This window comes from Corvus hawaiiensis, chromosome 3 (genome assembly GCF_020740725.1).
Source record: "Corvus hawaiiensis isolate bCorHaw1 chromosome 3, bCorHaw1.pri.cur, whole genome shotgun sequence".
In the NCBI taxonomy this organism is placed as follows: Eukaryota; Metazoa; Chordata; class Aves; order Passeriformes; family Corvidae; genus Corvus; species Corvus hawaiiensis.
In genome coordinates, this window is record NC_063215.1 from 71,936,792 (window position 1) to 71,954,164 (window position 17,373).

The following is a 17,373-nucleotide window of genomic DNA, read 5'->3' on the forward strand; positions in this document are numbered from 1 at the left end:
ATTTAATTTTGGACTATGTCAAGTTCCTATCAAAGTTGTAACTATTTCCCAACTTCCATTCATTTCAAAACTCCCAGTTGGCAAGGTCCTGTATTGAAAATTACTGCCTTGTGGAAGAATAAAAAATATGGGAGACATGATATAAATTATTGAGTGCATTCTTTAATATATCAGAAATATTTCTTTTGAGCATACAGTTTTTCATTCTAGAAATGAATTGTGCACTGCCTCCATAAACACAGGATTGAAATAGTGAGTTCAAAACAAATTAATCCCCTCCCCCTATCTGACAACAGAAAATCATCACTTCCAACACTTCTCATAATTCATATTCCATCAGAAATGTTAACAGCACTTCAAAGGGCTACCTTCTCTTACTTAAAGGTACAGTATTATGGGAAAATTTAATCCTGGGGTAAGCAGGGGACTTGCACAAACACTGAATTATCTTCAGTGTTTTCCTAGTAGGGAATATTACATATATTCCAGTCTGCAAAGAGAAGAATTGACTCACTCTCTGTCTAGAGCCAAATACAGAACATAGATTTCCAAAATAGCTTGCAAAGTAACACAGTGACAGCTTCACAGTACAATTCTATAATGAACAATGCTGAAATGCAGATATGCAGGATATATTTTGTCACGTATGCATATCTGTATCTGATGATGTTAAGTGCTTAACTTAATATGTATAAAACTAGATTATTTTATTATTTTATACAGAAGTTTTGCAAGTAGAATGAATTTTGGTCCTTAGAATTTGACATGTGTGGCACTGAAATGTATAACTCAAATTTTTGTCAAAAACTAAACCGCTCTGTGTAGGAAGAAAAGGGTATGTACCTGAAAAACAGCTGTTTCTCATTTTTGCAAAGATACTGATCTTTTATGCTCAGCACAAAACCATGAAAACTCTTTTTTTTCCTCATGGGGTGAATTGTCCTAAAATTTCACTGTGAAATGCTACTACATATTTATTAATGCAAATGAAGAGACTTTTCTGTATATAAAATTCATAACCAAACACAAAAAGAACAGAAAATCTTAAGGGGAAAACTGATCTAGAAGCTGTCTTCAAAAATACTAAATAAGGCTCATGATATATCAAATTGACTTGTTTGGGTTTTTTTTTTAAAGAAACCAAAGAACTTGAGTTTTGCTTTTAATAATCCACCCTGCCTTATTCTTACTCCCCTCCTTTGTAGCACATTGTGATAACCACCAAATAATATTCCTATTCACTGAAACAACTAAAGTAGGACTGGAACTTTGAGACTGACTTAACTATACCCAGTTAAACACGGCTTCTGCCAGAAATATAACATATTAGCAAAGTTATTACTAGAAGTTTACATTCTGATTTACCTGGATAAACAAAATTATTCAATTCCCAGAACTGCAAACATTTAAATGATTCCCCTAGTGAAAGTCAGTATTTACATTTCCTAAAATACTGGAGCACATTAGCATCCTGCACGCAATTTTCTCACCCTGAGATCTAGACAGCATACAAGAATATACCACCAAGTTTTTTAATACTGCTTGTAGAAGAGTCTCATACTGCTGTTTAGCAGGATTGCTTTAATTATGTATTTTTGTTTTCTTTGACTGAAAAACTTGCATTCATTAGCTGTGTATCACCATTATTTCCATTTAGCTGTGAAATATCTCAATAGATAAATTTTAAGTGTCTGAAGTCAGCACTTACCTGCTGGATGCCGTATGTCCAGCCTTGCCTTATACGGTCCCTTGCCCACACATTGTGGGCATTCTCTGCTAGTTTATCCACCATAGCTTCTTGAGAGGGGGTCAGTTTGATAAAACTCAGATCCATGGGTGCTGGCTTATATCCACTCAACAACTGATAGCTGTTGAGAAAAACAGAACTTGCAGTTACTTTTTCAGCAAGAAAAAAAGATTAATAGAAACCACAAAAGAAAGAAATAACATCTATGCAATATATCTATATAAATGTGATATCTGCCTTTGGACATAAAGAGTAATAATGTACATTTGAGTACTGATTTCTTTTTGATTCTCTTTCAAGCTAATTGCATCTTGATGGGATGAAGTAACTGGTAATGAAGTGACCAGGGTCAAAATGGTCTAAACTAAAAATGTTTTTAAAGTATTTCAATAATGCCACATATTCAAAGTAGTAGATTAAGCTGTTGTTTATCTAAATGCTTATATCAACAATATTATTGCTATCTCTGAGCAGATGGCAATATTTATTAAATTCTATCTACTTCCCACTGAAATGAGAAAATCTATTCTTCCTGTTACATAAAGGGATGCTGAGACAGAGCAGGTCAAATGGCCTGCTCAAGAACAGTTATGAAATCCACCTTAAAAGTTTTTCTTCATAATAATTCATACCTTAATTATCCTTCAAATCATAGGAGCAAACATTTAAAATTTAAGCATGACTTCAGAATAGAAAGGCAGCTTCCTCAATTTTTTTAGCACTCCTAGAAATGCTACTTTTATAAAGTTGTTCCCTTCCAATTAATTACAGAAATCTCCTAATTTACTTACAAGCAAATCTTCAAAAAAGGATGTAAAGCATATGGTCATGGATGCAGCACAACAGGACTTACTAAATCTACAATGAAAACTTACAGCACTATGTGGCACCACCATGGTGGTGGACACAGCCCCCCCTTACATCAGCTGATGAGGGAACATACAAGGAAAGAGGAGCAGGAAGAGAAGACTGTGAGGGAAGACAGACAGGGGCTGTACAGGGTGTCTGTGCCCAAGGGGCAGCCTCCATGACCTGACACAGTTGGTTCTGGCTGGCCCCGAAAGGCACCCATTGCTGGCCAAAGCCAAGTCCCTCAGCCATGCTGGAGGTGCCTCTGGAAAAATGTTTTTAAGAAAAGGTGAAGAGCTTCACTGGCAGAGAGGAGTGAAAGGGGGAAAAAAGTGTGAAAAACAGCCTGCAGACAGCAGGTCCGGGGCTGCAGGGGGAGCAGAGGCTCTCCTGGTACCAGATCTCAGGCTTTCCTGTTGTCCCAGGAAAAAACAGGCTGGACCTTGCGGATGGACGTACCCTAAATATCTCTGAGTATGGACCTCATGATATTAAAGGTCTTTTCCAACCAAAATGATTCTACGATTCTATTTCTCCTCCAGCATACAAAGCACTATTTTGGTTGAAACAAAAGGAGTCTGTGAAAATAAACAACATTCTCTCATTGAAATTATACACCCTGAAGTGTATAAAGAATGGCTAGTTTAAATAATTGCTCAATTATTTTCTAAACAATTTGGTAATTTTCTTTATTTGTACGGACAGAGAGAAACCCATAAAATTAAACAGTATTTATCTCCATTTATATTCTAAAATATTCAAATAGTTTACAAATCTAAATTAATTCTGTTCTGTGACAACCATTTTAAAACACATTTAAACAAATTATTTGTTGAAAACAATAATTAAAAACAACCAGGTATTTAAGGGGGTTACCATCTATAAATAAGGGGTTGGATCTTCCTTCAAAATTACCACAGTAAAAAGAAAAAGCTTAAGTTTGAAAACAACAATTCAAGAACATCATTCTAAAATCAGCCATCCACATAGTTCCCAATCTGCAGGTTTCTATTACAGCAAGGCCCACACAGGAGTTAACTGCCCTCACAGTTACCTCTCCTCAGGTATCTGTGAAGTCACTTCAATGAGATGAGTAAAAGAAGACAGTAATGCAAACAGTGAAACATATGAAATTAGCACACTTGTCAGGTTGGCAATTACTGTGCTCTTTCCTGTCACGCTCCCCTGCATGAGCTTTTAAGAATATTGCCACAATGTTTTTCTTTCCTTTTTGCTAGTTTTTTCAATCTATTACATGTGAGATATCAAAATCCTGACTTTGTATGTATGGTATGACTTCAGGTTTCTACAGTTACGACTGCTAATGACATTAAAAACACTCAACATTTTTGGTCTTCTTATATTAGGAAGCATGATTTCTTCACACTTGAGATTTAGCTGCAGTTTTTCAAAAGCAGGAAATTTGATTCACTTGAACAATCTTGCAAATGCACATATATTTCTGCCCAGGAAATTCAGAATGAAAATACAGAAGGCCCTAGATATTTCTTCTTTGAGAGATATACAGTTATTTTGGGATACCAAAACTGAAGAGCAGTTTGGGGGGGAACTTAAATTAATACCTTGCTTTTATTTCCATTCATTCTGGCAAAGCCACCACATGAGGGATTCTGAAATTGTAATATCAATGGTATGCAAATCTGTGCAGTGTGGTGGATATCAAAGGCTTGAGGGTCCAGGTTCTTAAAGATATCTTCTAGTAGTAGTCTTACCTAGAAGACTGCCGGAATCTTGCCAGAATGAGGCAAAAAACTTTGGCTCACAAAAGGAAGAAAGAAGGCATGCTTTAGTTAAACATGTGCTGAAGGTTATTACACTGGCCTCGGGGACCGCATGTAATACAAAGGTATGGGTCAGTGAAGGATTGCTGTGAGTAATGGAGATATGCAATACCAGAGGAACAGCTATTTCTGCACAGAGCACATTCCTGCAAAGAGCAATGAGGTGCTACTGGTGGCAGGAACTCAGCAACAGCACTTACCATTGCTCTGAGTCATAACCAAGGAAACTAAATTATTAACTTAAATTTAGGAATAACAGACCATACAGAAGTTCTCTCCTAGTAAAACTGTGACCTTTACTTTTCCAATTTTTTACGTATTATATAATCCCCCTTCATCCCATGGGCTCAAGGGTAAATTGGGCAGTAAGGCTGTCATTTAGGCATATGAAACCATAGTTCTATTATCTCAACTGTGTTCAAATTCCCAAATTCTTCATTCCCATACTGTGGTGGAGTGCACTGGTGCTAAGAAGCCAGGACAACTTGGCTGGGCCATGACAGCTGGTTTCAGAGCTGTGGTAGCAGAGGCCACTACACCATACCAGGCTAAGCCCTGTCTTACCAATGCTGCTGCCAACAGATCTCTTGGAAAAAAAGTCAGGTGATTGTACCAGTTCTCTACACCTCAAGTCATGGCCATTTGAGAACTTTCAAAAGGGTCGCCTTTAAATATCTGCAGCACAGTAAAATACATTGACAAATTTTCTGTAAAAATTCTTTACAAAGTCTCTTTGGTACACACCATATATAAAAGAAACATGTAACAGTGAATGTCACACATTCCAATGAAGCACAGAAAAACCTAAAATTTGTCTATACATCAGGTGACAAATATCTGGAAGATAAACCATGAACGAAGGTATGTGAATATTTCTGAAAATTCCTGAGAATTCATGCATGTACGTGCATGCCCAAGAACTAATAAAACTAGCAGTGTAAATATGGAATTGTTAAAATAGAGTTAGGCTCTTAATTCACACTGCTTAACAATTTCAACTTACTTCTTTGGAAGTTTCATTTTTTTCACTTTTTCTTCAGCACGTTCATCAGCAATTCCAACATGGCAGCCTAATGCCAGCAGGGTTCTAGGGCACAGAAATCAGAGTTTAATTACTGACAGTGTTTCTACATTTAGCATTCCTACTGTTTAAAGGCATACTGTAGTGCCTACAAACAGCACTATAAAACAAATGAGACCTTTGGAAATTACCACAATATAGTATGGAAAGATCAACACCAGCCTTTTTATATATGTAATAAGCTTTCTGATAGAGCTAAGAAAATGCCACAAGATGTTCCTAAAATTTTTAGTAAAAATATGAGTAAGGTACTTCAAAATGGAACTGTCATACAGTATATTTCATCTATGAGGTATCAGTTTGAAGATTCTCTGTCCGTGAAATATTTTTTCTGCTTTATATACTTATTCATATAACTGACATACTCATTCATACTGCTTCATATCCACATCTTTTAATGTTTTGTTAATTATATCACAGGTGATAAAAAGAAAAAAGGCAAAAAATATCACTTATTCGCAGAATGTGTCTTCTTTCTGAGGAAGCTATTATTTAGAGATTTCAGTTGGATCTGCATCTTTTTAGGACACACTACTGAAGAGAGAACTGACAGCACAGTACATGATAAGCACTAGGGCAAAACTGCCATCTTATTCAAGCTAGACCGTGTGTCATGTATCTACCACAAGGCTTATACCACAGAGCCACTGAATCAGCCCATTGTGGCCTGACTCTGCAAAATGCAGCTCATTTCAGAAAACAAATATTTATATAACCTTAAACCAGGTTCAACAGTATTAACTAATTTTTTGATTACTTCAGACTTCTTCCCTTCCTTATAGTCACACTGTTCAGCAGCATAAATTTTAAGGCTCATTTGTCTACAGGATTTGATCTGTAAGTTACTAATTATTTGTTTCTGCATTTATATTCAATGTTGGCTTATAAAGTCTTTCTTTAGTCTAGGTGCATTACTAAAATATTTACACTGAAATCAATAGAAATCCTAGACAAAAGTCAGAGACTTAACTTTGGAGTCTGATAAGAATTTCCTCAAAACCTGAGGATGATAACCATATTTTTGATAGAAACTGGTAACAGAAGAAATCACAGGTGTAAATACCTTGGACTCCATTCCAAATTTTCCTGAAGTGGAAGAAAGGTGTCAAACAAGGTTTTTATTTGTTCTTGCCACTAGCTAAAACAATATTTTCTAGTCTTGCTTTAACTATATTTACTGTTCTTGAACTGACTGGAGAAAAAAAAAAAGAGCATAAATACCCTTGTAACATTATTTCCCTAGGCAGATGAATTGTCTGTTTCAAGGACATTCTTACAGCATATTTTTAGTGCTAGCTACAGAAATTAAGTCCCACTGTTACGGACTGTGAACCCTGAATTAAAATTAGACAGTAAAATCAGAAATGAGGAAACTAATATCCAGTGGCCCCTTCCTGCAAAACACACTATCTGCTAAGAATACTCCATGCAGCTAAATTTCAACTGGCATAAATAGTACGTGATTCCTATGCAGCTATCACCAGCATAAGTAGGAGAACATATCTAATCGTGAAATGCTAACTTCTGGTAACCCTAATTTTCTTGTAATGTAAGCTAGGAATTATCTCTACCCAAACAAAACAAATTCAAATAAGAGTGCCACAGGAGGATAAAATGACAGACTGTACTGGCAGAATCTGAAAGACCATTAATGCACTTCAAACCTAAGCAAGAAAAATAAAAGTGCCTGAATGCAACTCTCATCATCACAATGATACAAGTAATTATCACACAAGACTGAGTAAATACATAGAAATGGGAAAGTTAGTCACAAAATAATAAGCAAGAACAACAAAAAAAAATACAAGACCAGACTATAAAATATAAGAATGTGCAGAAACAGTATGAATAAGCATATTTTAATCCCATGACATTTTCAGAGGCAACTCATTCCTGCATCTTGACATTTCATACAGTATGTAGTTTTTATAGTTCATAAAAGTATTCAGTTGTACAGAAAAATATACACAGATCCAATATATGGAAAAGAAATGGTGTATCAGATAATATGAATCTTCCTTGGTTTCTAACTCTCTCATCTGGCAGCAAGACTGACAACAAACCACCAAGGAAAACACAATTACAGTCAGCATTATTCTCGATGTCTTGCAACTATTTCAAGTATGCAGTTTGAGGTAAATTATAAAGAAAATTATTAGGAGTTTTTAAATAACATTTTCTTTCCCTTTTTTCTCCCGTCAAGGTTGACAGCTAGTAGATTAGACACATCTAGTACAGAAATAGTCAAGATAGCTTACAATTCAAGTTGTCACCTATCGATCACCTAGAAGTGATTAGTGCACTAATTTTTTCACATTTTCAAGCTTGTAGAAACAAACTGAGCAAGACTCTCCTAGTCCCTGTGCAACAGATGTCTACATGATAAATACAATTCGATACTACAAAATTAGAACTTCATTTTTCAGAAAACAACTAATATAAGAAAGTAAAGACGACTTAGTTCAGTAAGCATACAAATTTTAAAAAACACAGAAAAACTGAATGCTTTATATTTCGGACACTATCCATTAAATGGAAAGACTCTTTCTAGAGTAAGCAAAAAATTACTAAAAAAAGAGCAATCCATAACTTGTAGGTTTATAAAACAAAAGCTTTTTTTGTTTGTTTTGACAGGGTTAGATTAGAAAAGCACTGAATCCTGAACCAGAAATCATGCAAGGATTTAATTTTTTCAATACTTAGTGAAACATTAGCAGTGTGCATTTAATTAAGAGAGCATGATTTTTCTGCAGCCTGAGCCATATTATATAGAGTTTTCTAGGAAAAGATCCAACTGTAGTGAATGTTAATGACATCATCTTTTGTACTTTCATAAAATAGAAAGGAAGAATGTATTCTGAATCCCTAGCACATTGCTCTGCTAACAGGAAATGCTCAAAAACTTTCCTTGTAATTCTAATATCTACCCGTAGAAAATCTGAACTTACTTTCTTGCTTCCAGTTCAATTTCTCTCTGAATGCTTTACCTCTAAATAATCGCAAAATATCCCTCCAGAAACTGCTTAGCACTTATGGTCATAAATATGTTTTTCACTGAGTAGTTTATTTACTGTGGGAACAGTAGATCAGTAAATAGTGCAGAGAAGCTGGCCTGAAAAGAAATCTGCAAGAAGTTCTTGAAGGAGTGTTCTGCATACCTTTCTACTATGAGGACATCAAGTCCTTTTATTGTGAGTGTAAACACTATATTGCACTATCAGTTTACATGGCAAATATTTTAATAATTAAATATTTCCAGAAAGGTAATATCACGTGTGGACATTCATCCTTTTTCAACTCCCTGAATAGGAAAAAGCAACTGTATTCTAACAAGAAAAAAAAAAGAAAGAATAGATTTCAGATATGGGTGACTGAAGAACCACATCTACCATCGAGCATTTATCAGTTTGAGAAATATTTTTACATGTTGGCTACATGCAATGTTACATATGGAAGAAATTACTTACAGTAACAGATTTTTTAATTAATTCACAGCAAAGCAAGAACTCACACCTCCTTGATTGACAAAGCTGAGGTGAGAAATTGTATCTTTGTGAACCAGAAAACTAGATTATTTCAACAAACCCTTTAACGTCCCAATGAAATTTTCTAGCATTCCAACTGGAGAGCTTCCTTCCACAAAAGGAGGGAATGCCTCCTACTGTTTGTTCTGTGGCAACATGCACAGACAACACAGAAATAGCAGCAAGGGCTCCTGAAGCAAAGTTCTTAATTTAGTCATGTGCAAAAAATAAATATCTATTGAGCATCAAAGTGTGTTTTATCAATAAAGAAAATTAAAAATAATTAAACAAAATTGAATTAAACCAAATAAGAAGTAAAGATTTTTTTTTTCAAAGCTTGGATCTAGTATTTTCCTCCTAGATGAAAACTGTCTGAATTGTCATTTCACAATCAGTATTACCACAATAATTCTAAAAAGACTATCAAAGTCATTTTTCAGTGCCAAATACAAAATTCATTAATGTATCTCACGCCCTCATTTGCATATTATTACCCTCACCTACACATCAAATTTTAATTCGCATGTCAATTTATAATTCTGGAAATTGCATCTCCTTAAGAAACTCTAATTATAAACTTCAAAAGTTCTAGCAACTTACTTCAGTGTTTCAAGTGACATTTGCAAGTTATAATTTCTTTCCTGCTCCGGCAATTTCGAGAACTCCACTAAGCATGGGTGTTGCCTTTTGTTGTCATCTCTAACCTGAAAAAACAGTAAAGAAATAAGCTTAACATGCCTTAAAAACTGAATGAAATTTAAAACCAGTCCAATCAAAAAGCTGATCCTGTCAGAGTTACTCAAACTGGACAATACTTCAAAACAGAAAGTATTCTGTATACTCAGAGCATTGTCATTGTGTTCAAGCAATGCAGAATTTGCATTTTCAAATAAACTTCAGATTTGCATATCTCAAGTGGAATAAATGCTAATTTGTACATGCTGCTATACAGATATTCACAGGAAATATGCAAAGTTCAAAAACAGTGCAATCTATGTTTTAACATACAGCCACAAAGTACCATCTCATCTTCAGCACCATATTTGAAAAATTCTACATCCAGTTTGTATAAATACATTGATATACATAGTACTGAAATCCTTACCCAGTGAAAATAACAATATAAAAGAAAAATCTTCCCCATCTCTTACTTCAGAAAATGTTTGTTTCTGTTATTTCCAGTACCACAGAAGCAGAATGTGACTGTTCGGAGGTCACATATGAGTGGAATTTACTTTTACTGTAGTGATAGGAGAGCAGTACCAACTATAATTTACAAAATCCTACATTTAGGAACTTAAAAATTTGATCAAAACCATTTTTAACCCTCTCCAGTTTTAGTCTAATACTTGGCCATAACCAAGAAAGTCAACCTTGGAGGCTGGGATAATCAAGCACTCTACAGCTCTCAACATCTTGTGCTAGAGTTCAGCCAACAACACCTACAAAGGCTTGATAAAATACATTAGTTTGAAAATATTACCTAAAAGACCCCAGTGCAATTGTTAACATCTGCTCAGCTGAGACAAATTTTTTAACCATGTATTATAACATTTTTGTGTCAATCTTTGATGGAGCATAGTTCACCATTTATATTAACCTTTAAAGCTGAAAAGTGGAAGTTATTGAAAAATAACATTATTGATTTTTGATCAATCAGATAATTCTGCTGGAAAACTGAATTTTAACAGTTGAAGTTAAGAAACCTGTTACAATTTTTCAAAATTGATCGTTACACTACTTAACCTAATTTATTTAATCTCATGAAAAACAAACACATTTCTCTATAACATTTCTGAGTAACATAGTTTTTGCATTTTGATCCCAGCACATAATTCTCAGATTGAACAGCAGACATTTGTTTATGTTTTGGATTGAAAAATCTTTACAGTCTCTAGGGGGTATTTATCTTGATTTGATGGGATTAATATTCTTTGGACAGACAATACAGGCAATTCAACTGTCAAACTACTTAGAAAAATAATAGAATATAAAATGAAAATTACCTTTTAGCAGCTCTGAAACGTTTATTTACAGATTCCTAAGATCTATCGTAATCTGTATTAAAAAAAATTGAGTATAGTCTCTGAGTTTAGATCTGTGTACAGATAATTTAAGTCTTGGACGTCAGTTATTTTCCTCAGAATTCCAATATTAATTTACTATAGTGACACTATTTCTGTTCTACAACTACAATGTATAATAATTCTATTATATAGTCAAAATATTTGGTGAGTTACCTTCCCGTTTCTTTTTTTTTCTGAGTACAAAATAAAAATCTACTGCCTTGCAAACACATTATATCAGTGGCAGAACTCATGACACCCATCAATTCTTAATTTTTGTGGCTGGTTTTAAATGTGCAGTGACACTGAACAGAAACAACGATATGCAGATACATCTCCTGATTTCAATAGAACATGTATTCAGACTTAAAATCAAGCCAATTAACAAAGTCCATGATTTTTCTACATTAGCTTGCTATTTTACTTCATTACATGCATAGAATGCAGTAGTAATATGATATGCAATAGCAGGTATCACTTTGGTGGTATTACATACAGATCTGATGACGCAGATATGTAGGAGGAATATAAAATGATACAGCAGATTTTTTAAATAATTTGGAGGGTCATTTAAAGATTCTGTCTATTTGCCTTTAAACTTTTAGACTTGGTGAAAAAACACCACTAGGTACTACATATAATGCATCTTGCTCTGAACTAAAAAGACAAAATCTAATATTAGAGGACTTGCGTGCGTATGAACAAGCTAATTTCTGTGCCATGCCTTCTCTCAGTACTCAGTAGATGCAGTGCAGGAATTCAGATAACTAGAATTGGCTTAAATGCAGATGATACAAAAATGGGAGGAGCTGTTGACTCCCTGGAGGGCAGGGAGGCCCTGCAGAGAGACCTCAACAAGTTACAGGCCTGGGAAATCACCAACCATATGAAGTTTAACAAGGGAAAGTGCCGGATTCTGCACCTGGGATGGCGCAACTCTGGATGTGCAGACAGACCTGGGAATGAGATGCTACAAAGCAGTGCCATGGAAAGGGACCTGGGTATCCTGGTTGATGGCAAGTTGAACATGAAGCAGCAGTGCCCTGGCAGCCAGGAGGGCAAAGTGTATCCTGCATCAGGCACAGCATCGCCAGCCAGGCAAGGGAGGGGATTGTCCCTCTCTGCTCTGCACTGGGGCAGCCTCACCTGCTGGGGGCAGTTTTGGGTGCCACAATGTAAGAAAGATATTAAACTATTAGAATGTCCAAAGGAGGGCACTGAAGATGGTGAAGGTCCTTGAGGGGAAGCCGTATGAGGAGCAGCTGAGGTCACTTGTTCTGTTCAGCCTGGAGGAGACTGAGGGGAGGCCTCATTGCAGTTTCAGCTTCCTCATGAGGGGAAGGGCAGGCACTGATCTCTTCTCTCTGGTGACCAGTGACAGGACCCGAGGGAATGGCCTGAAGTTGTGTCAGGGGAGGTTTAGGCTGGATATTAGAAAAAGGTTCATCACCCAAAGGGTGGTTGGGCACTGGAACAGGCTCCCCAGGGAAGTGGTCACAGCACCAAGCCTGACAGGGCTCAAGAAGTGTTTGGGTGTGACTCTTGGGAATAGTGCTGTGGGGGGCAGGAGCTGGACTTGATAATCCTTGTGGGTCCCTTATTCTGTGAAACTGATAAAATCATTTGTGAGGAACCAGTATGATTAAAAAAATCAACCTCCAGAAAATGATCAGCATATACTTTGTCACAATCCCAAAGCAAGCACATTCTACCACAATGCACTAAAGCTAGATAGAGAAAGCTAGGTAATTTAAAAGCTTTAACACCTATTTTTATTTTGAACATAACTAATTTTATCACTGCTTAATTCAATACTTATCATATATAGTTTAAATAGTGTTCAACTGTACAATTAGACTCTTGATGATACATAATGGTACACTAAGAGTTCCTGCAGATTGCTTCACAGCTGGTATGATTACACCACAATTAAAATGTTTTGACACATTAATTTAACTGAGGTTTTGCATTTGATTTGATGAGGAAATTAACTACAACAAAATCTAGAGGTCTTCTCTGTTAATCATATATTTTTAAGTACTGCTGTAAGATACACACAATACCTATGCCCACTTACCTTAATCTGTAACCTGAACTCCTCAGAAGACCAAAATCTTTTTAGTAACAAAAATAGAATACATACATGTTTTTACACATATCTAGTACCTACTGCATGTTTCTACATACTCTTCACAGCAATCTTTCTTCATAAAACAGCATTTGGGATACAAATAACAAGCTTGTATAATTTTTTACTGGTTGACTTTAAAACAAATTTTTTTTCATACTCCATGAAAATAGGAAAGAGATAAGAAAATAGTTATGTAGAGCACCTAATACAGGCACGAGACTGAAAAAGTGGAGAAAAAGAAGGCAAAAATCAGATTTAATGGAATTTCCTATAGGCAATACTTATTTGGGACTTCTAAAAGAGTAACGTCAGTCAGCACACGAAAAGAGAACCAAGCATAACTGTTTTCATTGGCTTACTCCACCAGTCAATTGAACATCTGCTCCAAGAACAAATAGGAGGTGAAAAACTCACTATGTGTTTTCTGTGCTGACAGTTAGACTGAAAACTTCAGCATCAAATAGCTTTAATACAAGAATTTTTTTTCAGAAATGCACAAGCACTGTTGGTTTCCACATGCTTTCGGTGGGAAGGTGTTTAAAATCTTACTAATTTTGGGGAGATGATGAAAAATGCAGTCCCGCTAGTACATTGAAACCAGTGTGCTGAATCATACTATGCAATTAACAGAAGATTAAGTTGGAAGATACATACTGGTCCATACTGCCAGCCAAGTTCAATCTTATTCATAACCCAAAGTTCATGGATGTTCTCTGCTAATTTTTCTCTAATCCTTTCCAGGTGGGGAGGCAAAACAATCTAAAGAGAGAAGAGATAAGAGAGGAAGAAGCTATTACAAATAAGTTTCTTGACATGCCATCCAAACTTTCATAACAAACTTTATACAGACCAGATCTCTCAACAAACCCAAGAAAAAATCAAGTTTGGGACACAGTGCAAATTCAACCAAATAAAGTAACATAGGCGTATAATATGTGTGTGTTTAAAAAGGAACATGCAATCTTTCCATTTCCATACCTGGCTAGTATCTACAGGAACTGGAGTGAAAGCTGCTTGTGATAGAGAGACAGTGGGACCCAGTAGGTCTCTTGTATAGCTACGATCTTGTTTGTACTCTCGGCTGTGCTCCACTTTCAGCTTCTCTTTTGGTAGGACAGCTTCAAAGCATGGAGCATATCCAGGTGGAGGAAGGAACTTGAACTCTCCATGGCGACCTCCAAGCAAGAAACGAACCCTGCAAATATCAGAATTACTTTAGATAACCAAGACACCTCTGGGGTAAAGCCTAATCAGTCTCTAAGCCTAAAGAATATTAAATGCTATTTTAAAAGAAAAAAAAGAAAAGAGAAAAAAGTCAATGTTGCAGCTTCTTTGCATTGTTTACAGTTCAATTTTCTCCAACTGCTGCTGGAGTTTATGATGCAGGAGTTTGAAAAAAACATGGGAAAAGTAAATGATTCTTTTTTCTAGTTAATTTTACTTCAACAAAGGCATTCTAAGTCATGGGACCAATAATCCCTGAGAGAGAGAATAATCAGTTTACTCAGCACAACTAAAAAGTAAGCAGCAGCCTTTTGAGTCTCTAAAGGCAGAGATTATAACCCAGAGTAATCAATCAAGCACTTCAGAACTCTGTCCATCGAGGAAAAGCCTCTGTTCAATCTCATTTGAGAAATGAGCCTAAAAACCCCGTGGTTCTTTCTTTTCTCTCACAAAACACTAAATCCTTAGGACACAATACAAAAACTCCTATATTTCCTTCCCTAAAACTTCTATTTGTCATATTAGTGGAAACCCAGGCAAAAGCACTCTTTTATTCATGACAAAAAGGTAAATATGTCATGGTCTTTTGTTACTGTAAAATACAATCAATGAGGTAATAATGGTATAGCAATGACATAATACCAACGTGACATAGCAATGACATAATACTGAAAAATCTTCCTAGAACATTGCCATCCTGAAGAAATCAAAAAACACCCAAAAAATTAGCCTTCAACCAGAAGAATTTTGTCTCTTTTCTGCTTACTGAGTATCTTACAAGATTCTTGTTAACGCTATACCAGTATACACTCAAAAACTGCATGCAGCACACAAATAATATCTCAATAATTTCTCTGATAACGGAAATAAAGAATGCAGGCTTATAATTTTGCATTTTCTAGCATGCAGATCTATAGTTTTACCACATTTTATCTCCTGTACTATCAAAGGCAAAGTCTAAAGACGTGTATTTTGCATTTGGAATAAGAGGTGGGTGTGTGCTCTATATGATTGCTCTTAGCTTCTGTGGTATTCTTTGAATGATCCCTCACGGAGCATTGCTCTGCCTGCAACAGAAATCAGCTTTCAGCCTTCACCTTTACCAGTCCTGATAAAGCTGGTCTCCCCGCTGGAACACCACACAATCTTTTTTAATATTATAGTTTCAAACTGCTCAATACATGGAAGCAGAAGTCTGGTACCTCAAGTGTGACTTGAAATTTTATAGAAAACCAATACAACAACCAGAATACAGACCGAATTCATGTTAACTCATGCTGCTAAAAAGTGTATGACCACCATTTCTTATGGTAAGTGCAAATAATGCCTCTTTAAATAATAGCTACTACCTCATAACAGGTGAGTTAGGGAAAATATATTTTTAATATCAAAGGCTGATGCAAAATGCTACCCTGGAGTGAATGTGTAGCAATATGTCAGCAAAGAAATTATTAAGAAGGTGTTTCTAAGATATGTCTGCAAACCACCAGAATACACTGGTGTGCTGAAAAACAAAAGATGCACTGTGTCTTCAGGACTTCTTTGTAGCTCTCACTATCCAAGAACTGGAACTTAGCCAAAAAAGCAGATGGCAGAAAGAGAAATGAGAGCAGACAGCCAGGGAAATATTCAGCATATTCATGTATGCAGGGAAAAAAAAAAGCAGACTGGAAAAAAAAAAGGCAAAAAAAAAAAAAAAAACAACTCCATGGGATGCTAACTTTATTCCTGCAGAGAAGCTGACGACTGGGAAGAAGAGGCCATCTATGTTGAAGTTTTCAAACATTCCTTGAACTGGCTGACCATTTATTCGGAAAGAGATGCTGGGGGCACTCAGGTCCAAACAGCAGCTAATAACATCATCAGTTCTTAATAGATGTTGATTGGGAGAATTTACTGTTCGTGCTACACAGCCTATGGAAGTAACAGAGACACATTTAGTGAAACTTATGAAAACCCCTCTGGTTTTCACAGCAGCCTAAAAAAAGAGAAAAACATCACTACAGAGCACAAACACATTAATACACAAATATCTAACCTATAACATCCAAGACCCAATGTTAAGCTTGCAATATAGTGAATAGCAGCATACAGTCATGTCAATACAGCTATTTCAATCATAAATAATAAAACTCAATTACATTAATGTAAGTGAAAATAATTACTGATATCCATAAAAAGAGTCAAAACCAAGAAAAGTACATTTTATTCCTTACAATACATAAGTGCTAACTGAAAACAGCCATTAGCATCTAATATGAAACTTAGTATACTTTTCTAAAGAATGTTTCATAATTTGACAAAGAAAACGATTCACTGTGAATTATTTCTGGAAAATTAGGTAATCCCTGTTAATGGCCACATCATGGTACTCTTGCAAACTTGTATGAGATGATACTACTCAGTTTCACAATTAAACTGCAAACCAGCATTTTTCAGCAATATACAAAGATGAAATTTTGAGGCATATATATCCAGTAATATATGTATTTTTAATCAGTTTTTATTAATTCTAAAGGATTCTTCTATTTTACATCAAATTACATTTATACAAGCAGAGCTTCTTCCCAAGAGAAATAAGCTATAGAATTCAGAAATAGAAAGTGATTGTGTCTGAAATTTTCTGCCATCTACTGCACAGAATTTTGGAAAACCATAGAAGCTGTATGAAAACATGTCTACTCATGTTTTCCAAAATTAACTTATGCACTGCCTGCAAGAGATATGCCATGATGCATACTAAGAACAGAGCACTAACTTTTTAGCTGGGGTGTCCAAGTTTTGTAAACATGAAGGACTTAACTAGCACTACATTTCCAAGAAGAAGCTTCTGTTTTTAACAGAAGCAAAAATGTAAATCTCAATAATTTTTCTACAAGTGAATTTTCATATACATATCACCTTGACCCCCAAGGAAAAAAAATACCAACACTTCCAAAACTCTGTACC

The 17,373-nt window shown here is 35.6% G+C and overlaps 1 protein-coding gene across 2 annotated transcripts in view; it reads right to left on the bottom strand.

Annotated features, from left to right (window-relative positions):
• Positions 1-17,373, bottom strand: part of RYR2 (ryanodine receptor 2) — a 393,600-nt gene that overhangs the window by 156,886 nt on the left and 219,341 nt on the right. For both annotated transcript variants that reach the window (XM_048299766.1, XM_048299765.1), the window contains 6 exons: positions 16,146-16,338; positions 14,179-14,395; positions 13,855-13,959; positions 9,604-9,707; positions 5,402-5,485; positions 1,709-1,868 (listed from right to left, as the gene is read on the bottom strand). In XM_048299766.1, coding sequence (XP_048155723.1) covers positions 1,709-1,868; positions 5,402-5,485; positions 9,604-9,707; positions 13,855-13,959; positions 14,179-14,395; positions 16,146-16,338 — 863 coding nt within the window. The remainder of the gene's footprint in view (positions 1-1,708; positions 1,869-5,401; positions 5,486-9,603; positions 9,708-13,854; positions 13,960-14,178; positions 14,396-16,145; positions 16,339-17,373) is intronic.